The following is a 23,295-nucleotide window of genomic DNA, read 5'->3' on the forward strand; positions in this document are numbered from 1 at the left end:
TAATAACTTTACATTAATTTCAGAATCTGGAGCCTCTCCTTCATTGTTTTATTGCAAGCATATTGGTTAGCATTCTGAAAGAAATTCTTGTCTCAGCTGTTCATCAAACCCTTGGTCAGTGCAGCCAAAAGACAATTTTTGTGCTCTCAATAAAGTGTTTTAACTTTCACAATGATGCATCTGCAGTCTCTGATCTGAAAATCCAAACATGGCCACTGACTAACTGTACGTTCATAGTTAGCTAGCATCTTAAAACTCCAAATTGTATACAAAGTGTAAAAAGCAAAGAATCAGCAGATGCAATGAAACAAAAAGTTATCTCAAAAATAAAGCTACTTACAATACCAATGCAAGTAAGCTAGAAGATGGTACACATAGAGGGAATATAGCAGAGAGCAGAAAGCAAAAGTTGCATGTACAATACGAAATATGAGTCAATACTTCAAACAGCAATGGTGGTGGGAATTTGTCTGGGAGAATTCAACGTAAGCGGGAAGTGCAGATCCCCTGGCTTAAAACCTTCATTCACTTGAGAAAAGGCAGCAATCAAAGAAAATCCAGCAGAAATTATGAAATTGTGAGGGGTGAGGAGCGTGTGCGTGAGATAAATGGTGCAAGGACAAGAGTGATCATAGATCAGCTAAGTAAACAGAATAGGTAAATGAAGAAATAAGGAAAATGACACACTGGCTCTGGAGATATCTACACTATTGGGGACTTGGATGAAAGGTGACAGAATATTTTTATACAGACTGGGAATTTTGAATTGGCAAAGGTGGTCCCAAGGACAATTTCATGGAATGCATTTGAGGTGCCTCCCTAAATTAATGTGAACTAACTGGAAAACAGGTTATTTTAGGTCTGGTCACGTACAGTCAGACAGAATTAAATAGTAATCTGAGTGGAAGGTCCTTTGGAGATAAATGATCAAAATGATATACAGCTTCAGTGACAAAATACAATTCTGCAACTGGCAAGTTAGGTCCAAATGAGGAGGGTGATGGCTGGATAAACATGAGCAAATGTTTCAATAAATGTCATAATTCCAATTGATGATATTATTTTAGAAATCCTACTTAGGAAGTGATCCATTAGCAGCTTATGGTAGTTAAGAATAGTACTTAATTGATGATGCAAATGGTAGAAAGTAGGCTTGTGGACTGGAAGTTTATCAATAAACTGGCAGAAATTGAAAATAGAATTTGATTAACTAACTAGAAATAAGAATTCAAATCTGGAGGATTGCTGCAAACATGCATAGAGCAGCAAAAATTAAAAGTTGGCTCCTCAGAAGACAGAAAAATTAACAATGGTAAGTTAGGAACACAAAATATGTTAAATAGCATGCTGAATTTCATGGTGAAAGATGCACTGGTAACAGTAAGTCATCAGTGAATAATAGAGAATTTACAATAATCAACATCACTAGTTTCCCTAGTGTTTTTCTCTAGACTCCCGAATCCCCTGGAATTGACACTCCGCATCCCAAGAGAGTGGCAGCAGAGATGACATACATTTGTTCAGTTTACAAAATGCTTTAGATTCTGGAATGTTCCAAGTTTTAACAAGAAGAGTAATTCAAGAGAAGAGAATGGGAGAATAATACTTTGGCAAGACCACATCTGAAGTATAATTTTGGTGTCCTTATTAAAGGAAGAGTACACCCATGTTAGAGGAAGCATGACCAAGGTTTACTCAATTGATATGTAAGAAGGGGAACTTGTTTTATAAGGAACTATTAAGCAAACTGACCCTATGTTCTAGGCTTTTGAAAAGAATGAGAGATAATCTCATAGAAATATACAGGATTCTGAGGGGACGTGAGGGGTGGGTGGGTGAGGGTAGGTGGAGAATATTTTTTTTTTTTTTAAGAAGAGAGAATTGACACAGCCAGTAGACCCAAATTTAACCCTGACCCCCAGTGGCACTTGTTTGGAGTTTGCATCTTATTCCTATGACAGAGTTTGCTCCAATATATGTGGACAGAAGCTTTATTAGCCACTATAACTGGCCAAGTTATAGTGGTTGTTTAGCCAAGTGCTGGAATTGATGGTGGCTGCTGGCGGGCAGTTGAGAGAATGATGGGAATATAGAGAGACCAGTTACAGGGTCAATAGGTGGGGGAAAAGGACTGATCTGTGTGTGGCCCATTTCGATGGCCAAAATGGTGGCTTCCTTTGTCACAGGGAAATATGGATCCTTGTGCTTTTGCATGCAGAGGTTTAGATTCTGTGCATACAAGATTCAGATAGATTATAGGACTGAGTGGGAATTGGGGAGGTAAACTGAGTTGAAGACCAAAATTTGAGTGATAAACTTAGTGAATGGCACAGCTGACTCCTATTCTTTGTATGGGCATTATCTGTAGTTCTCTCTCCCAAGTAGGCCAACTTATCTGAAAAATGGAGTGAATGAGAGTATATTTCCTTTAAACAACTATTTCCAATAAAACACTGTTTACACAAAATTTAACTTGTCACTATACCTTTATTTAAGTCAAAAATTGTGTCGGGAAAAATTCAGAGGTGCCTACATATAAGCTTTCCATGTTCTTTGAATAGCTACAACTTTCTATTAAGAATGTCAACATGGGCAGAATCATGCAGTATGTGGTCAAGAAATACATACTTTAATTGCCAACTCTGAATCACTATGAGAAATTCAGACAATATTTGTAATAATGATGAAACTTTAAAAATTAACAGTTACAGCATTATTCTGAAACTTCGCCCACCCCAACCCTTCAAAACCCAACAGGGTCTATGAAAAAAGTTAACATAACAATAAAAAAGCCACATAACACCAGCAACATATTATGTTGCTCAACAAAGTGTTACACAACCTGCCATAAACAAGGATTTCTTTTAAAAAATAAAAGTGTGGAATTGTCCAGCCATTGGAAAGAAAACATCCATGGGTTTTCTTTAATAGACAAATTTGTTATATTTGGGCAGAATCTGAAGTCCATACTTCTTCAATATGAAATCTTAATTTGCCTAGCCTCCTACGACAGCATAACTTCAATACTGAGAGTATTCCTTTGATTGAAGTTTGCCAATAATGCGTTCCAGTTGTCGTTTGGCTTCGCACTGAGGAAAGTTGCCCATTTCATAATATTGAGGAGCTATCTTCACCAACCTATTTAAACAGAAAGTACATGTTACTATTTTTGATTACATACACACCTTTAAAAATTAGTAGACCAGAGCTTGAACTCTGATTTCAAAAAAAAATACTGGCATTTCATTGAAATAGGTAAGACATTTTTAAAACCATGCAATTGATCTCCCTGATATTTACAGCATGAAATGTACTGGAAAGCAGAATAACATTGAGTGGGTTATGGAAATTATAATATGAATACAATGAAATTGCTGGCATAAAATACCAGAGAAAAATAGAATGCATATTTTACTGAAACAAGCCTTAAATTCATGTGAATGCAGTTTTTCAACGAATGCTATAAAATACAGTTGCAAGAAGTTTGTGAACCATTTGCAATTACCTGCCTTTCTGCATTAATTACTCATAAAATGTGGTCTCTTCTTCAACTAAGTCACAATAATAGACAAACATAATCACCCAAAACTACTTTTCATGTCTTTTTTGAACTCACTGCTTAACCATTCACAGTCCAGGTTGAAAAAGGTATGTGAACCCTTGTATTTAATAACTGGTAGAACTTTTAGCAGCAATAACCTCCACTAAACAGTTCCTGCAGCTGTTGATCAGACTCTCACAGTGGCAAAAAATGAATTTTAGATCATTCCTCCATATAAAACTGTTTCAGTTCATCAATGTTTCTGCGTTAGCTTGCATGAACAGCCCTCTTCAGGCCATGCCACAGCATCTCAATTGGGTTTTAGGTCTGGACTCTGACTTGGCCATTCCAAAACATGTATTTCTTCTTCCTTTTAAGTCACTCTGTTGACTTACTATTGTGTTTCAGATCATCGTTTTGTTGCATAATTCAGCTTTTCTATTGAGCTTCATTTGATGAATCACTACCCTAACATTCTCTTGTAAAATGTTTTGATAAAATTTTGAATTAATTGTTCCTACAAATATTGCAACCTGTCCAGGCTCTGAGGCAGCAAACCACGATGCTCCTTAGTTGAGGTGAGGTTTTGGTGTGTGTGCAGTGTCTTTTTTCCTTCAAACATAGCAGTTTGCATTTGTGCCAGGAAGTTCAACTTTTGTCTCACCTGTCCACAGAACACTGTCCCAGGAGCATCGTAGAACATCCAGGTGGTCTTTTGCACATGAGAGGTGCAGCAATGTTTTTTTTTGGAGAGCAATGGTTTCCTCCATGGTGTCCTTCCATGAACAACTTTCTTGTTCAGTGTTTTTCTTTTAGTGGACAGTTGAACAGAGACTTTAGCAAGTTCTAGAGATTTCTGCAGGTCTTTCACTGTTACCCTTGGGTTCTTCTTCACCCCGCTTTAGCATTGCACGTTATGCTCTTGGTGTGATCTTTGCAGGAAGCCTACCCCTAGAGAGTGTCACAACAGTGCTGAATTTCCTCCATTTGTAGACAATTTTGCTTACTGTGGATTAATGAACACTCAGGTCTGTAGAAATGCTTTTGTAGCCTTTTCTAGCTTTATTCATCTCTACAATTTTTCTTCTAAGGTCATATGAAAGTTGTTTTGATCGAGGCATGATGCATATAAACTGATCTTTTTTGAGAAGAACAGGCTCTGTCAGTAACCTGACTTCGTGTGTCTTTTCTTTTTTTTAATATATAGGGCAGGGTACCTCTGCAATCCACACCTTTAATCTGATTGACTGGAACACCTGACTGCAAAAAACTTTTGTAGAAGGCATTAACCCAGAGGTTCACATACTTTTTTTCCAATCTGGACTGATTGTTTAAATGGTGTACTTGGTATTGATGAGAAATAGTACAATTATTGGTGTGTAATTAGTTTAGACAGATGTGTTTATCTATTATAGCGGCACAGATGAAGATCAGACCACTTTTTTTTAAAAAAAGTAATTAATGCCAAAATACCAGGTAATTGCAAAGGGGTCACAAACCTTGCAACTGTATATGCTAAGAAGGAGGTAAGAACATAGGAACAGGAGTAGACTGCAAGACTCTTCAAGCTTACCCCACCATTCAATATGACCATGGATGATCAATGTTGACTTCCACTCCTCTTCTGCGCAAGTCCCTCAATTCCCTGATCCACCTTAAATGTATCTGGTGATCTGCCTTCTGCTACTTTTAAGGGTAGAACTGCTAGAGATTCACTACCCAAAGAATGTACCTCAATATTAAATGAATGACTCCTTATTTTGCAACTACTGTACATCGCCTTGTTCATGACTCATCTGCTAGCAAAATATCTCAAATTCTGTTAAGCCTCCTTAAAATTTTGTGCCAGTGTTAATATCAAGATGATGCCCAAATATCACAAAGTGATCACCAGATCAGAAAAACTGCTTCACTTTCTTAAAATGTACGTTACCAAACATACCTGCATGCCTAAGTAGATCAAAGAAAATCTCTGATTCAAAAAGTACATTTCAACTTGATTGATCAGAAAAAAAATCCCAAACCCTTGAACTTTCATCACGAGGATATTATATGTTATGAAGTTCAAACGGGTGCATTCCATCGTTTTGAATGGAGTCCACATTACAGAAATAAGGGCATTTAACTACTGGTCAATGTTGGTAGAAAGATCCTTGGAATTAAGCTGCTGTAGCTCATTATTGTCTTTATTTTGCCCTCTTTAGATATCGGTCTTTGAATACATCTACTCATCTCAAAGGCCAGTAGTTTAAATTCCTCAGCTTTACCATTTCAGAGGATCTGTCCTGGGACCAGTATGCAAGTGCCATTACAAAGAAGCCCCTCTACTTTCTTAGAAGTTTGCTAAGATTTGGCATGTCATCTAAAACATTGAAACTTTTATAGGTGTACTGTGGAGAGTATCCTGACTGGTTGCACCATATGGAAACACCAATGGCCTTGAGCGGAAAAGCCTACAGAAGTAGTGGATACAGTCCAGTCTATCACAGGAAATGCCCTCCCCATGACTAACCACACCTACAAGGAATGCTGTTACAGAAAAGCAGCATCCATCATCAAGGACCTCTACCATCCAGGTCATGCTGTCTTCTCACTGCCGCCACAGGGAAGGAAGTATAGGAGCCTTAAATCTCATACTATCAGGTTCAGCAACAGTTATACCCCTCAATCATCAGGCTCCTGAACCATAGTGGATAACTTTACCTATCTTAACACTGAACTGATTCCACAATCTATGGACTCACTTCCAAGGACATTACAACTTAATGACTTCAATATTAATTATTTTATTTTTCTTTTTGCATTTGCACAATTTATTGTCTTTTTGCACATTGATTGTTTGTCTGTCTCTGTGTGTAGTTGTTTTTCATTGATCCCATTGTGCTTCTTTGTATCTGCTGTGACAGCCCAAAAGGACATGAATCTCAGGGTATTATACAGTAAAAAAAGAACTTTGACAATAAATTTACTTTCAACTTGAAATTCTACATCCCAAATGGTCTGAATAAACAAATGTTTACTTCTGATATTCTCTACAAATGAAAATGCTTCCTTTATGTCTACTTTTGCCAAAATTATCTAGTGCGACAAGCTTCTGTCTGTTCAATCTTCGTGATAAATTTAACCTTTCAATTCTAGTTAACATCCTTATTAATCTTCCTTGCATCATTTCGAGTGCTCCTATATTATTTTCTGATCAAGACAGAACAGTGCACAGAATGAAATATGGTCTAATCAAGGTTTACCAATTCTATGTTTTCACCTCTGAATATGAAATAAATGATTTCAAGTTTGGGATATATTGCCTGCACTAAATAAATTGGCAAGAAGGAAGAAAATAGGGATTGCAGGTTTTTTATTGTATATTTAAGACACTTCTATTATCCAGGATGTAAGAAATTTAATGAGAGTTATCACTGCTACATTTTGAAATCTGGAGTGAAAGGGGAATTTCAAGACAATCGTGATGATTACTTAAGATTTAGAATGATGACTGAAAACGATAATCTAAATTTGCAGATAATGAGAGAAGTAAAAGGGAGCTAAGAAAATTCATGTATTTAAAAAAGGAGATGGAAAAAGTCTAAAGAAAAAACAGTGCTTCTTTTAAAAAAAAATTAACCTTCATTACTTTTTTCTGGTTTATAATCAGCATGCTATTAACTCTGCCACCTATCTTCTCATTTTGTGTACTGTAAACTTGGTTATGAATTAGTTTCATGATAATCCAACATATTTTAGAGCATTAAACCAGTTCATTATTGTACTTCAAAGATTTCCATAGTACTGGTTTCCACTTTGAAAGCAGATGTCCAGATAACTTTTCTATTATATTTGTGGCTTTCCAATTGCTATTGAATTATTTGAACTATATTTGTCAGGACTATTCTCTCTAGTGCCTTGTAAAAATACTCAGCCCAACCCTTTGTTCACATAAATGAGCATTACAACCAAGGACTTTGATCAATTTAATTGAGAATTTTTATTGGTAAATCACACGCTCCTTTTTTCTCCCCCCACAGCTGAGCCCAAACAAAACAAAACAGGGAAAATTGTAAAGCATGAAAAAGTAAAATTAAAAAAACTGAAATGTCAGCAGTTAAAAAGTATACATCCTCACTTGCTCAGTACTTCATTGAACCACCTCACAGCTAGTAAAGCCAGCAGTCTCAGCATTGATTGAAAAGAGTAAACAGTCGACATTTTGAGCTGAGACCCTTCATCAGGAATCTGGACCAGTGCTGCTAAAGGGTCTTGTCCGAAACGCTGTTTACTCTCTTCCATAGATGCTGCCTGACCTGCTGAGTTCCTCCAGCATTGTGTGTGTTGGTTGGATTTTCAGCATCTGCAGATTTTCTCATCTCACAGCCAGTAGACTTTTTGGTTAAGAATCTGTATGTTTTGCACAACATGATGGAGCAAGATTTGCCCATTCCTCCTTGCAAAATTGTGCCAGGTTAGTCAGGAAGTAGTGGTAGACAATAATCTTTAAGTCCTTAGATTGGGTTAAGGTAAGGACTTTGACTGGGCCGCTCAAGGACATCAGATTTCTTCACCTGAAGCCACTCAATGGTTGCTCTGGCTCTGTGCTTTTGGTCTTGTCCTGCTGAAAGATGAACTTCTTCCCCAATTTAATCTTTCTGGCAGAGGCTAGCAGGTTTTCAAATCAGGATCTCTCTGCATTTAGCAACATCCACCTCCCCATCAATCCTGACCAGATTTTCAGTCCCTGCTACTGAAAAGCATCTCTACAGCATGATGCTACCTCCACTATACTTTGCAGTAGGGATGGTGTTAGCTGGTTGATGCGCAGTATTAGATTTACGGCACACATACAGCTTAGTGCTGAGACAAAGTTCCACTTTAGTTTCATCTGCCCACAAGACCTTCTTCCACATCTTCGCAGCATTTAAGTGATACTTTGCTAAGTCTTTACAAGCAATGTTTTTAAAGCCAGGGCTCTAGTTGCAGCCACTGCCTTCTGCAGCTCACTCAGTTACTGTTGGCATCACAGTAGCCTGTCTCACAAGTGCCATTCTTCCCCAGTGATTAAATGTAGAAGGGTGGCCTAACCTAGGCAGTGCGCCCTGGTTTCACATTTTCCCCCACTTTCTCTAGATGGACTGCACTAAGCTTTGAAGTCTGTTCAGTGCTTTTGAGAAGGTCTTATACCCTTCTCCAGATTGGTGCTTCTCTATCAAAAACAAAAGGAAAATCCGTAGATCCAAAATGCTGGAGGAACAGAGCAGGCCAGGCAGCATTTAATGGAAAAGTGTAAACAGTTGACGTTTCGGACCGAGACCCTTCATTAGGACTGGATAAAAAAAAAGATGAGAAGCCAGACTGAGAGTGGCGGGGGTGGGGGGGGAGGGTAGATAGAGGAAGAAATACAAGGAAGCAGGTGGTAGGTGAAACCAGGAGAGGTGGAGGGGTGAAGTAAAGAACTGGTAAGTTGATTGGTAAAAAAGGACCAGTGAAGGAGTAATCTGATAGGAGAGGACAGAAGGCCATGGAAGAAAGAAAAAGGGGAGGAGCACTAGAGGGAGATGATTGGCAGATTAGATATGGTGAGGGGGGAAATTGAATTGGGGGGCGGTAAAGGAGAGGGGGAAATGATAAAGGAGAAAGGGGGAGGGGCAATACTGGAAGTTTGAGAAATCCACGTTCCTGCCATCAGGTTGGAGGGTGCCCAGACAGATACAAGGTATTATTCCACCAATTTGAGTGTGGCCTCATCGCGACAGTAGAGGAGGGCATGAACTGACAGGTTGGAATAGGAAGCAAAATTAAAATAGGTGGCCATAGGGTCCTGTTGAATTGAACATGGGTGCTTGATGAAGTGGTCTCCCAGTCTACGTTGTGTCTCACTGATATACAGGTGACCATACCGAGAGTAGTTGATGACCTCAACGTATGCATAGGTGAAGTATCACCTCACCAGGAAGAACTGCTTGGAGCTCTGAATGGTAGTGAGGGAGGAGGTGTAGGGGCAGGTGTAGTACTTATTCCACTTGTAAGGGTAAGTACAAGGAGGGAAATCAACAGGAAGGGAATGGATGGACAAAGGAGTGATGTAGAGAGCGATCCCTGCGAAAGCAGGGGAAGGGTGGGGAAGACGTGCTTGGTGGTGGGATACCGTTGGAGATGGCAGAAGTTACCAAGAATTCTGTGCTGGAAGCGGAAGCTGGTGAGGTGGTAGGTGAGGACAAGAGGAACCCTATCCCTTGGTCCCTTGGGTGGGGGGGGGGGGGGGTGGCAGGAGAATGGGTTGAGGGCAGACATGTGCAAAAGAGACACGGGTGAGAACAGCGTTTGATAGTGCAGGAAGGGAAGTCCCTTTCTTTGATGGAAATGTTTGATGGAAATGCTTCTCTTAACATTTTCCTGACTTGCCTTGAATGCTCTTGTCTTCATTTTGCTTTGGTCTGTTGAAAATCTACCATAGTACTGGACCTTACAGAAAGGAGGTATTTATTCAGGTGATCCTCCAATTTTCTACATCAACAAATTGGGTGAGGTGGTACGGTAATATACATTATTGCATCCAATGAAAGCTTGCATAGTGATTACAAAGGGAATGAATACTTCTGTAGCATCACAGTTTGATTGTTAGGTTTTAGTAAATTATTGACAGGTTTTGGAATTTCTCATTTGGTTTGACATGATGCACTATATTTTGTGGTTTAGCTCAAAATATCCTATTTCAATGTATTTTAATTTTAGAAAATGAGACAGTAAGATGTGAAAATAGTCGTGGGGGTTGAATACTTTTTAAGGCACTGGATGCAAGAAAGAAAAAGAAATTCACTATCTGTGCTGTCTTTACGACAGTTATTTAGTTTATAATATTTTCGCTTAGTAATTCATTCAATAGTATTTTCTAGTTAGAATTAGAAGTGTTTAAAGTGTATTCATTGCATGTAAAATATATCGGCATGCGATGACGTCACATCCGGTTTCGCCGCGTCTTGTGGGAAAACACCGGTTTGAAATTAGCGCGAGGGTGGGGGCTTTCCACGAGGCTCACCTGAGCACAAGCAGTTTTGCAGGCATGAGAAATCACAGTGAGAGCAACGCTGTAAGTTAATAGATAATCGATATATTGAACTAAGATGTTAATGCTGATCCTGTTAGAGGTAACGACGGTAGATAATGTTTATGCTTTCGTTAGTTAAAGAGTCGCGGATAGTTTGCATGGAAGTGTATTTAAAGTAGTCAATGGAGCAGGTAAACTCTCCCTGTATACTGCACCTTAGTGTAATGTAGTTATAGTCACCTTTGCAAGTATTTACACTTGAAATGTGATATTAAGGAAGGAACAAATACTGTATCAATCTTGTATTGTTTTATCAACAGTTTTCACCATATGTTAATGTGAAGAGTGAACAGTAAATGGTTAATCTTACTGCGATCTGGTTTGCATTGGCTGTGGTTTATCCGGACGTTAAATTCGGCGTTTCGTTACACCCGAAGGAGAACGTTACACTATCTCTAACTTACATTTTCTGGGCTCTGCAACTCGTGCTCAGGCAGATTATCAGTCAATAGTATGCCACCGCTACAATTCCACATAAACTGAACATACAAATGCTATTAAATGACTCAGTCTAAATCATTTAAATGTGATTTATCATGATGTCTACAGCCTGATTACAGGTATTTGATTGTAGCTAAGTATCAGAAGTGACCATTTCAAGGCAACAGTAATCAATGCTCTCCTAGTGGTGTGGTGTGCTTCAGCTATATCAATTTTATCCAAAAACTACTATATTCCTTTTCCACCAATTTAAATGTAGGTCTGAATTTTTTGCAAAAACTGTGCATCAGCATATTGATTGAGACTACTTTAACCCCATCTTTTGCAATATTAAAAGCCTGCTGTGGGATTTTTCCTTATCTTGATAAAATTTGGAAACTGAAAGGTTGAGACCAAAAATAATAAGTAAATGAGTTGGATGCTATGCAAATATAATTACATTAAATAGCAGTGCTCATCTGCTGTGAAGTTTAATTCTTTCTTATTAGCCCAATCTGAAATTTCAGATTGGATCTCAAACTAGAATTCAATGATTGATACTAGGAACAATTTACAGTAAAAAGTTAAGTTCTTCAAAAGCCACATCTCAGTACATTACCATTCAGGTTTGATATCTGTACAGGTCCGGATGTAGTTTTTTGTGGTGAGTACAAATTCATTGTATAGCACCCATTCAGGTTTATGGTCCAGGACAGTAGAAGGATGAAGCTGCACAACTTGGTTATCTTTCACTGTCAAGTAATGGCCTGTGCGTTCTAAGTGAGCCACCTAAAAAGTGGAAGAAAGTGCTCAGTTAGTAATTGCGAAACACTGCAGTTGAAAATTGGGGTGAGGCAGATGGGGGGGGGGGGGGAGAAAGAGGAAAGAAACAATAATCTGTCAATGCTTGAAGCATTTGCTTATTTTAGGATGTCAACAAAACTGAAGTCTACCATCCATAATGTTTTCATGACAAACCAGTTTCCTTAATGTGTTACCTGATTTTCCTTTACCTATACAAGCAACGAACATCTCCCATTAACTTCAGACTGAAGCATGTGACAACATTCTTTTAAAAATTAATGAGATGAAAATAACATCAATATGATCAGAAATTAAGTACTAATCTTTCCAAAGTGGTTAACAAAGGAAAAGATTAAGTATAAAAGAGAAAAATCAAGTGCTTGAAATGGAAGTAACCATATTAAGATTCACTGGGGTGACAAGGTACTGTAGTGGTTAGTACAATTTTTTTTACAGTACAGGCGATCAAGGTGCAATTCCCGCCGCTGCATGGAAGGAACATGCAAGTTCTTCCCGTGACCACGTGCATTTCCTCCGAGTGCTCTGGTCCCCCTCCTCCCCCACCCCCACAGTCCCAAGATGTACTGGTTGGGTAGATTAATTGGTCATTGTAAATTGTCTCATGATTAGGCTACAATTAAATCAAGGGATTGCTGGGTGGGGCAACTCCAAGGACCAGAAGGGCCTATTCCACGTTGAGTCTCAATAAAAAAATAATTAATCACAACGTATGTGTCAGTCATTACATCATATTAATTCTATTTATAGGGGGTTTAATCTTGGACACAAAAAGATATCTTCATTAAAGCAAATAATTACTGAGTCTTACAAATCAACATACTGCATCCTGAAATGTATTGCGAAGACCATTTAATATCCACCATCCTAATGCTTTTGATAATTTCCCACTGCTTTCAACTGGGTTGTTTGAGTTGACCTTGATGAAACCTCATCACTATACATAGACATGAACAGGTGTTTCAGAAAACCTTGTGATGTTAGAAATACAATTTACTTAAACTTGAAGTACTCAGTTGGCACTAAGTATAAACAACAAGGTTATATTTGATCTAATGGTTCAAAAAAGCATTCAGAATAATGCTTACAGATCTGCCAAGAGTTTCAAAAAGACCACATGAACATATTAGTTCACTGCAAAGCACCAACGTTCCATTAAAATATCAATATCTACTGTTCCTCTGAAAAGCATGACTCATATCATATAATAACCGAAATCTATTTCAAGGCCTTTTGATTTTGATGGCAGGTTTTTAAAGATGTGATGTCATAGACTGATCAATTTGTTTCCACCATATATTCTATCATACGCCTTGAGTTTTTCAAAGCACAGAAATTACTTATGTATGAGCAAGACCTTTAATAATACAATTACCCTATTCAAATTAGTTTTAATTTATGTTGAAGGTCAAATAATTCTTGTGGAAAAGCACTTTCCATCTTTAGACAATAACTACCTGATTATATCTGTCCACATTTAATCTGCATACCCAACAGGTATTTAGAGCAAGATCATACTGTTACAAGCTTAAGATCAGTATTTGATGACCCACTTCATCTCCATGCATTGATTTCAAATAAATCATTTTCCAAAAATGCATGAAAGCATTTTGAAGCCTCAAGCTTATACGTTTTGTGGTTCTGAAATATGATAAATAATACCACTGCTTTCTCTCCATCCCAAATATTAGTACCAATGTTCAACAGCAATGACTACATTGATAGCAAACCAGACAGAAGTCACGGTAAAATAATCGTTAAGCCTTACATATCTCAAAACATTCCCATTAACATCAGATAATTGGGGAAAGATTATAGTTTGTGCATTAAATTTGGTTTATGGGACACAAATATTGTGTAACTACACCATGGATCATTCTGTCAGATGTCAACATTTAAGGGATCATACACACCAATGAGGAAAGCTGTCATTTCCAAGCAAATGTACACAGAAACTAAGCTAGAAAAATAAAAGGCTCCTTCACTATTAGTAAGTGGAAATAGCTCATTTATATTTTTAAGGAAAAATGAGTTAAAAAAAAACAAACAAGAATGATTCAGTTACAGAAAACAAGGAGCTGAGAAACAACAAACACTGCAGAAATAGGCAAGATAGTGTATTTTCTGGCTCGCTACATAGAACGTCACACAACAAAGATACAGCACTCTTCATAATGTAAGTTATAATAGTGCTGAAAGACTCTTACTCAAATGACCCAAGTACTTCCAGAATCTTCCTTTATTTCATAATTTCAGCACTTGCAGCCTTTTACTTAAGGAATTATTCAATGGAAACATCCAAGAGACCAAAAGGAGTGCCTCAAATGATGGCACCAAATGGCTGCCTTGAGCTCATCTGCGGAAACAGATTGAATTCCTCTCTTTAAATGTCTCTTTTTTTTCTGGTTCAAGGTGGCTGGGATTCTATCGAGGTCTCTGATCTGCAACAGCACTCAAAACTGTGGTTTTTCCATAGTGGATGACTTCTCTCTGCTGGAGCTTGCCAGCTGGCCATTTTCCAATTCTCCAGCCACAGGTGTGAAGAGAGGGGGAGACTGACTGTGTCATGTCAAACAGTTGGCTAACGATAGTTTTTGTTGACTGCAGATCATTGCCTCTCTGGGTGCCTTGCCACTGTTTATGGGTGGTGGGCAATGATGCTTTTTGCTAAAATGGGTGGGGAGGAGGGAGGTTGATACCTTCCTGCTGTTTGAGCAGGGAATGGAAGAGGGGCTTTGGGGTTCTAACATTTTTCTGTTCATTCGTCTAAGGTTCTTGTTTTTCATGCATGTCTGCAGGGTGTATACTGTAAACATTCTCTGATGATAAAAAGAACTATTTCATTAAGAAAAGCTCAAAGGTGTGTTTTTAAAATCATCTCCATGTGAAGAAACAAGCCTTCAGTCTAGCCAAGAGGATCAGTAACAATAAGGAATTTTTAACTAGATCACGGACTTAAGTTCTACATCCTTCTTTCCGCAATGGTTGTCACATGGTTGCAACTTTACAATATGCAATACTCTGGTTACACAAATGATTTTCTGTAATGCAAACAAAATGGCACTATATTAGGAACCATCCTTCCTCCCACCCCCGGCTATCACAATACAAGGATAATTAACAAAACACTATCATAAGGATGACAATAGAAAAAAGGGAAGGAAAGCCCGTGTGAATAAAAAGTTGGAAACATTTTCAGCTGCAGACCAATCTAATGGGTTATCATAGCCGCACAAGTTTAAATTTCACTACCTGCTTATCAAAACACCTAATCTCTTTTCTATTGCTGAAATACAAGCTTGCTCACAACTTCAATTTATTTACCTATTCAAAGCTCTTGGCTGGTAGATGAATTTAGAATCAATAACCATCAAACTAGAACATGGCTAATAAAATATATTTTTTGAAATATAGGGGCATGTTATTGAAATCATTAAACCACAGGTATAACTTGTCAGAATGCAAACATTCTCACTCAGTGGACATGAAAATACATATCAACCCTAATCTCACTGAATTCTGAAACAAGTTTATTGGAGTGTATACACATTCCTGTTACTGTCTAATATCTAACAAAGGACTTAACACTGACTTCAAAAATACATTTCTCACTGTTTTATCACATACCTGAGGTTTTTGCCCTGGTCATTTTTTTTTTGCACAACTAGCCCTGCTAATTCAAATCATAGAAATACAGAAAAAAAATAGAAGAAATAGAAGCCAGTTGGTCCTTCAAGCTTGCCCTACCATTCAATACAACCGTGGCTAATCCTATGTCTCAATTCTATATTCCCGCTCTCTCCCCATTCCCATTAATATCGTTTGTGACTGGAACAGCATGTTCAGTAACTTGCTCTAAACAACATTCCGTGGATCAGTCCCACAGGTTCACAACCCCTCCCCTACTCAAAGTAAATTTATTATCAAAATTCATAGAGTGACTATAAAAAGTATTCATCCTCCTTGGGTTTTTATATTTAATCTGTGTTTTTTTTTAAAACACTGATCAGATCTCGACAAAGTGATTTAAATTAATTACACACGTACCACGCACAATAATTGACTGACCTCTTTAATATGATACACCAAATCATCACTGGTGCAGCCAATTGGTTTAAGAAGTCACACAATTAGTTAAATTGAGTTAACCTGTGTGTTTCAAGTCAAGGTGTTACAAATGATTCTAGTAAAAATATACTTGTATCTGGAAGGTCCAACTACTGGTGAGTCAGTATCCTGGCAAAAACTACACCATGAAGACAAAAGAACACTCCAAGCAACTCCACAAACAAGTTATTGAAAAGCGCAAGCCAGGAGATGGATACAAGAACAATTCCAAGACACTAAATATGCCTTGTACAGGTAAGTCAGTCAGGACATACAAGAATATAGCACAGCTATAAATCTGCCGAGTAGGCCCTCCTCAAAAAATGAGTAACCGTGCAAGAAGGGAATTAGTGAGGGAGGCCACCAAGAGACCTACGACAACCAGGGAAAACAGCTTTAGTGGCTGAGATGGGATAGATTATGAATACAACTGTTGCCTGGTTGCCTTATCAGTTGCAGTTTTATGGGAGAGTAGAAAAGGGAAAGCAACAGTTGAAAAAAAACACTTGAAATTTGGCTAGAATTTGCCAGAAGGCATGTGGGAACTCTGAAATCACCTGGAAGTTGTTTCTATAGTCTGATAAAACCAAAATTGAACTTTTTAGCCATCAGACCAAATGCTATACTTTGCATAAGACAAGGACCGCACATCAAAAACACACCATCTCTACCGTGAAGCGTGTTGGTGGCTGCATGTTGGCGATGTTTCACTACAGTAGGCCCTGGAAGGCTTGTGAAAGTAGAGGATACAGGGAAACCCTGGAGGAAAACCTGATGCAGTCTGCAAGAGAACTGTGACTTGGGAGATGATTTGTTTTCCAGCAAGACAATGACCTGCAGCGTAAAGCCAAAGTTACACAGGAATGGCTTAAAACAACAAAGGTAACGTCCTGGAGTGGCCAAGTCAGAGTCCAGACCTCAATCCAATCAAGAATGCGGCTGGACTTGAAAAGGGCTGTTCGCTCATGATCCCCACGCAAGCTGACAGAGCTTGAGCAGTTTTGTAAAGAATGGGGGGAAAATTGCAGTGTCCAGATGTGCAAAGCTGATAGAGACCTATCCACAAAGACTTAAAGCTGTAATTGCTGCCAAAGGTGCATCTACTAACTACTGACTTAAAGGGGGTGAGTAATTATGCAATCAATTATTTTATATTTCATAATTGTAATAAATTTAGACCAATTTGTAGAAATTTGTTTTCTCTCTAACATTTCTGTTATTCTGTCATTTCTGTTGATCAGTGTCAACAAAGCCAAATTAAATCCATTGTGATTCAATGTTGCAAAACAATAAAATACAAAAACTTCCAAGGGACGTGAATACTTTTTATAGGCACCATATGTCACCGTATACAACCCTGAAATTTGTTTTCTTGTGGGTGAACACCACAAATCCAAGAAACACAACAGAATCAATGGAAGCCTGCACCCAACAGGATGTGCAAGAGGCAACAGACTGTACAAATACAAGAAGAATATAAACAAACAAGCAATAAACATTGAGAACCTGAAATGATGATCAATACCTCCAAAGCCAGGGAAAACCATTCTGTATCAAGCTTGTTGAGCTCAGACAGAAGTTTGAGTTTCAAAGAGATGACGGAGCCCCAAAATTGAGTTCAGCTTTCCAATACAGTAAGCACAAGCAGGCAGTCAAAACTGATAACTGATTTTCTCCCACCAACAATATAATGATGCCACATTTTCTGCCTTTAAAGTTAAACAATTGGCAAACCTAATGCTCCCTCTCCCCAACTCCCAACTATTACTTGATTTGGCCATTTGGTACCAGGTTCAAGAAACGGCTTCACTTGAGAGCCAGGAATCTTTCACCCACAAAGTCTCAATCTCACAAGCCTGTGATACTGTTATTGAATACATGAGGCAGTGACCTACAGAATTTTTAGACTCTAACAGAATAATGGAATTTTAGAAGGCACATACAATGATCAGTCAAATCCTTAGCGAACATCTAGTAGTAAGTAGGATGCAGGGGCCAGATGGCTCACTCATGCTTCTCCTGCATTTTATTACCCTTCTTTACTTTCCATTTCATCCTCATCATTTTAACTTTATTCTACTTCTGACTGATCTGTCACGTTTCACTTCCAGTTTCTCTGCCGAGGTCTCATCCATGCTTTTTTAAAAAAATATTTCTGCTTCACTCCTTTACTTGTTACCTCTTAAAAGTGCTTTCTAAGAACCTGCAATGAGAACAATCATAATAGACAACTGGTACACGTTTTAACATGTACAGTCAGATTTAAAATGAATGACAGAGAATTTTGTCAATTTCACAAACATCAGAATCAACAATATATTTAAGCATACCTGCATAAAGTAGCCAGAAACCAGTGCCTTTCTAATGTTTATATAATAATCCCGACTCGTGAATTCTGTACTCCTCCGAGGCAGGTTGAATCTATCCATGATTCGTGACAGCTGTTGACGTACATTGTCAGCAGACATCAAGGATCTGTAGTTAATAAAGTTGTCATAGCACCACTGAACCGACTCATGATCTAAAAATAAAGAGTAGTGTACGATTAATAAAAAAATGCAATTTGATTTTATTTTAAACAGACTTCTTAAGGCATAAAACAGATCTAATGAGATCTCCCCAGCAAGTTCATTAGTTTGAAATAGCGCAACCCAGATCTCAGTTCTGAAAACGATTAGCTGTTGTGAAATAGTGTCAAGTGGAAAGAAAGGAATTGATTCATGGGTATCTGATCCCGTTGCCTTCAGGCTATTCTTCTGATCAGTTTTCAGAAAGGCTCATTTACCAAACACAAAACACCCATCCAGTTAGAACAATATGAGCAAATATAAGCCATGGCATTAAATGGCAAAACTGGACACACATACACATGGTCACAACTATTTGTGTATAAAAAACATACTAATCGAATTTACATAGTCTGGTAGCAACACTCTTGACCACTAGAAATGGTGAAACTTATGCTCCCTGCTCTTCAGAAGCATTTCAAATTATAAACCAGGTGAAAGAACATGATTGCCATATTTATCTAATGTTGTTGTCAGTATATTGTACAGGTATTTCTTTCATTGCGTTTACCAACATGTTATAAAAAATATACGGACCACAGTATTGGACTAAATATGGCTGTCATGTTTTTTCTCCTGGTTTATAAAAACTCAGTCACAATTCTAGTTATTTGACTCTTTGCAGTGGATAGTCATTTTGATATCTTACTTTGTATTATTGAAAATCAATTTTTGGTAAGTGGACTCAGTTCACTAAAATGTTCCACTGACATCAAGCATAATGCTCACATATATCAATATGCTCCTTACACAATTCAATTGGTACTTGGGACCTTTCCTATACACTGTTCAGTCAGGGAAAAGAAGTGCACCTAAATCAGAAGCAGAGGCAGCTCTCCTTGTATACTAATGTTTCATTCAATTCTCTGCAACATCACTACGGGGGATCGTAATGAATGCAGAAATTATGCATTACTGGAACTAATCCATTCAAAGCGCAAGGTCATAATCAGAAAAGCTTTGTATCCGAAAATTAACTGAAATTTCCAAAAAGCAAAGGTGGTAGGGAAAATTGTTGAACAGCAACATGCTGCAGGAAAGTAAAGACAACAAAATTTGATCTACCATCTATTCCAACATTAATTTGCCCCCTGCCAGCTCCTCTTCTCTCAACAATGGCAATTCATATAGCCATACTATTCTCAATCAGATGACACGAGTCATTTCTTATGTGTAAACAAGAGTATCAGTAGGCTATGAGCCTATTCTGATCTTGCTTTTAGTCTTCTTAAAAGGTACCCAAATGTTCTACGGAGCAGGAATCTACAACAATTCGGAGCATGATACAGCCATCAAGAGGTACATCCCTCCAATGGGATCAACAACATGCAAAACATTCCTGACTGGTGCAGGCAAGTTTGACACAGTTATTCACATCAGGAAACCAAAAGGTCTGAACAGATCCCACCCACTTAAAAATTTGCTCAAAAGGACTAGGAATTACTGCCATATCCTTTTACAGTCCATTCCCAGTTACAGACAAGCTGTAGGCTGCTGATAGGGATCAAATTTCATCCTTGACTATTTCATGGCCACTCAAAGGAAAGTGTATTGTTTTATTCCATTCCTACGTACACATTTTTTTAACTTATTGGGAGCATAACCAGCATAAATATTAAAGGTCTAAATGAAGAACATAACTCTGACAGCAATTTCCGAATAGTTAGCACTAAAGAGAACAAGTGATCCCTGAATAATTCAAATTCTAATGGACCATGAAATACAAGCGAATGCAGCATAATGCTAAATAAAATAATAACTTAAACCACGGATGATTTCAAATATCTTCAAATATGCAGGAAGTCATAGAAAGGTCAACTTAGAACAATGTTGTGCATTTTCCATCGGCCTGTTTTTTAATGGATATATTTCAGGCAATGGTCGAGTCGAGACAGCATAAAGGTTAGTGGAGTTCTAAACAGCAGAATACAGATCAGTTATGTGTAAGGGCAGGTGGAATTTAATCCAGCCAAGTCCAGGGTATTGCACTTTGAGGGGTGAAATGCAAGAAGAAAGTATACAGTACTTGGCAGAACCCTTATCAGCACTGACATACAGAAGGACCTTGAGGCCCAAGTTCAAGTAGAAAGAGTGGTAAAAATGTAATTGAGTGTAAAAGTAAGGAATTCATATTGTACCTATATATAAAATTGGTTAGGCTCCACTGTGTGCTGCTTTGGTTCTCTGATGACGAGGAGGATAAGGAAGCTTTGAAGATAAACCATATCAGATCAAGTGCAAAATGATGACTGTGCAATCGGATGATCGATGGTGGGGTAAATAGATGAGCCCTCCTATGTGCAGGCTGTACTCGTCTTTTGACTGTGCATGCTTTCCCTCTCAGTGGGCACAGTTTGTAGCTCCCACGTTGCCAGTTGCCCAACATTTTCCGTTACTAACATGACTCAGTAAAAAAACATTTAATTATGCTAATCTGTTGTAGTTTCTTCATCCATGCATAAGTACAGGAAAAGGCACAGAAAGAAGGGTTTATAAGGATGCTGCCTGGATTATAAGTTACAAGTTTCAAGGTGAATGGACAAATGTGTGTTGTTTTCTTTGGAACATTGAACTCTGAGAGGCATAGATACAACAGACAAGCAGAGTCTTCCCATCATGGTAGAAATGTCTAATACTGGAAGGCAAGCATTTCAGGTGTGAGAAGAAAGCTTAGGAAGATACATGTAGCACATTTAAAAAAAATACACAGGCAGCTGTAGGTGCCTGAAACAGGCTGCCAGGGGTAGTGCTGTATAAGAGGCTTTAAAAATAGATATTTAAGTATGCAGCAATGGAGAGACAAGGATCATACACAGGCAGAAAAAATTTAATTTACTTTGGCATTGTGTGGGCTGAAAGGCCTGGTCTTTTGTTGTACTGAATCATGGACTACCTATGGGAAAAAATTATGAGTATTCAAGTTCTGGACAGATCTGTGTCTGGATCCACTTCAGAAAAACTTTTAAATTTTATATCTGAACAATTGTCAACCAAGAAATAATTTATGCTTCATCTACTCTCTAACAAAAGCACTACTGATAACAGAAGTTATCTATTAATGATCAAACAATATCATGGAAAAAAATAAAATATAGCAAAATATTCAACTGTCTAACAGTAAAATAGCTCTTGTGCATTCTTGAAACTACAAAATGCCCAACAAGCCAAGTGCCTTTGGTTTCTAAAGTTTAAATGCATCCAGTTTTTTTTCCTGAAAAACTGCATGAAAATATATAGCAACTTTTCCTTTCTACATTTGAAGAAAGCAGCAGTTTAATTTATGATAAACCATTTATGCTAAGGAACAAAGGGCTTCTGTGATCATTCTGTCTATGAATGCTTGCAGGTTGTTTCTGTAGCAAACAACTGTTTTTTCTGATTGATGAATGAAATTGAGGGGTATAGCGGATGAGAGCAGCAATTATTACTGACCTAATTCTAACTGTATGGCTGATTAGGCCTTTGCAGAAGGCAGTTAAATAACAACTTTACTGCTTTAGATCTAGAGCCAAACTTAGGCTGTATTGGACAACCTGGCAGAGTTGGTGTGCATTAAAATTAAAGCTTTACTTCTTTCAATTAATATAATTTAATCCTACATGCATTGTCTTGCTCCCTATATCACTCTGTACTCCCTTTTTAAATGAAAAACATTCATCTGAAATGTTAAGTGTTTCTGAATCTGCTGATCCTACATGTCCTATTGAGTATTTGACAGCAATTCCAGTATTTTACTCCTGTATTACACATTTCAGGGACATGCCCAGCATAAAGCTTCTGGGAAACTCATTGATCTAGGGCAGCCTCTCATCCTATATGGACAGCATAACACAAAATTACTCATGTTTTCGAAATAACTGTACTACACTATCAATGGTGCAATTTAAAACTCTGATCGAAAGATCAAACATTTTTTGAAGCAATAGATTCCTTTTTAAAGCAAAATTGTACTAAGTTACATGACACTCATATTATTAATGGACAATAAATCAACTCAAAGCAAAAATGCCATCCACAATTCCACTTATGAAATAGAAATAACTGTACCTATTATATTTTACCAAAATGGGGAATTTTAGGATTACTTTACAAAGAACAGCTTTACATTTAAGCATCATCCTACAGGTATCTATCTTGAACTTCAACTACTCACTATGTTTATTAATCATTTAGACCATGGGATTGCAAATCACAAATTCAAGTTTACCAATGACACAATGATAGATGGTATTGTAAACAGAGTAGAAGAAAGTATGGAAATACAAAGATATTAATACATTAAACAGATGAACAAAGTGTGATCAAATAAGCAAGATACAAAGATGTCTAATGTGACCCAAAATAACACCACAATGATTAAGCACAAAAAAAGAGACAGTGGTGCTGCAGGCTTTGACATTGTTGAACTCATCAATGACTAAATGCTATTCCAATCACTATGCTTTTATAGATGTTATATGCTTATTCAGTTTAAGAGGCTACACAACACTGTTATAAGTTATCCCGTAAATTCAGCGAGCCTGAAGCAGTGCAGACACTGATGAACTGAGTGTGGCAAGTATCACCTGGTGGGCCAGCTGCTAAAAGTATGGAGATTCACAAACAGTTGTACAATGGATTATCAGAGTATTACTAAACATAAGAGTAATGACTGCTGCCCTGTTTATCCAGAAGACCACAGCTGGAGAATGGAGTTTAATTCTGAACACTATTGCATGGGTAGTATACTAGAGACTTGGAAG

The 23,295-nt window shown here is 37.8% G+C and overlaps 1 protein-coding gene across 3 annotated transcripts in view; it reads right to left on the reverse strand.

The window, feature by feature from the left end:
- Positions 1 to 2,467: 2,467 nt before the first annotated feature.
- dhx15 (DEAH (Asp-Glu-Ala-His) box helicase 15) overlaps positions 2,468 to 23,295 on the reverse strand; it is a 122,646-nt gene continuing 101,818 nt past the window's right edge. For 2 of the 3 annotated variants that reach the window (XM_059988963.1, XM_059988964.1), the window contains exons 12-14: positions 18,317 to 18,507; positions 11,677 to 11,846; positions 2,468 to 3,138 (exon numbers count right to left, since the gene is read on the reverse strand). In XM_059988963.1, the coding sequence (XP_059844946.1) occupies positions 3,021 to 3,138; positions 11,677 to 11,846; positions 18,317 to 18,507 (479 nt within the window). In that variant the 3' untranslated portion in view covers positions 2,468 to 3,020. Of the gene's footprint in view, positions 3,139 to 11,676; positions 11,847 to 18,316; positions 18,508 to 23,295 lie in introns of those variants that run through there. The other variant, XR_009515636.1, reaches the window with a different exon arrangement.

This window comes from Hypanus sabinus, chromosome 14 (assembly GCF_030144855.1).
Source record: "Hypanus sabinus isolate sHypSab1 chromosome 14, sHypSab1.hap1, whole genome shotgun sequence".
Classification (NCBI taxonomy): Eukaryota; Metazoa; Chordata; class Chondrichthyes; order Myliobatiformes; family Dasyatidae; genus Hypanus; species Hypanus sabinus.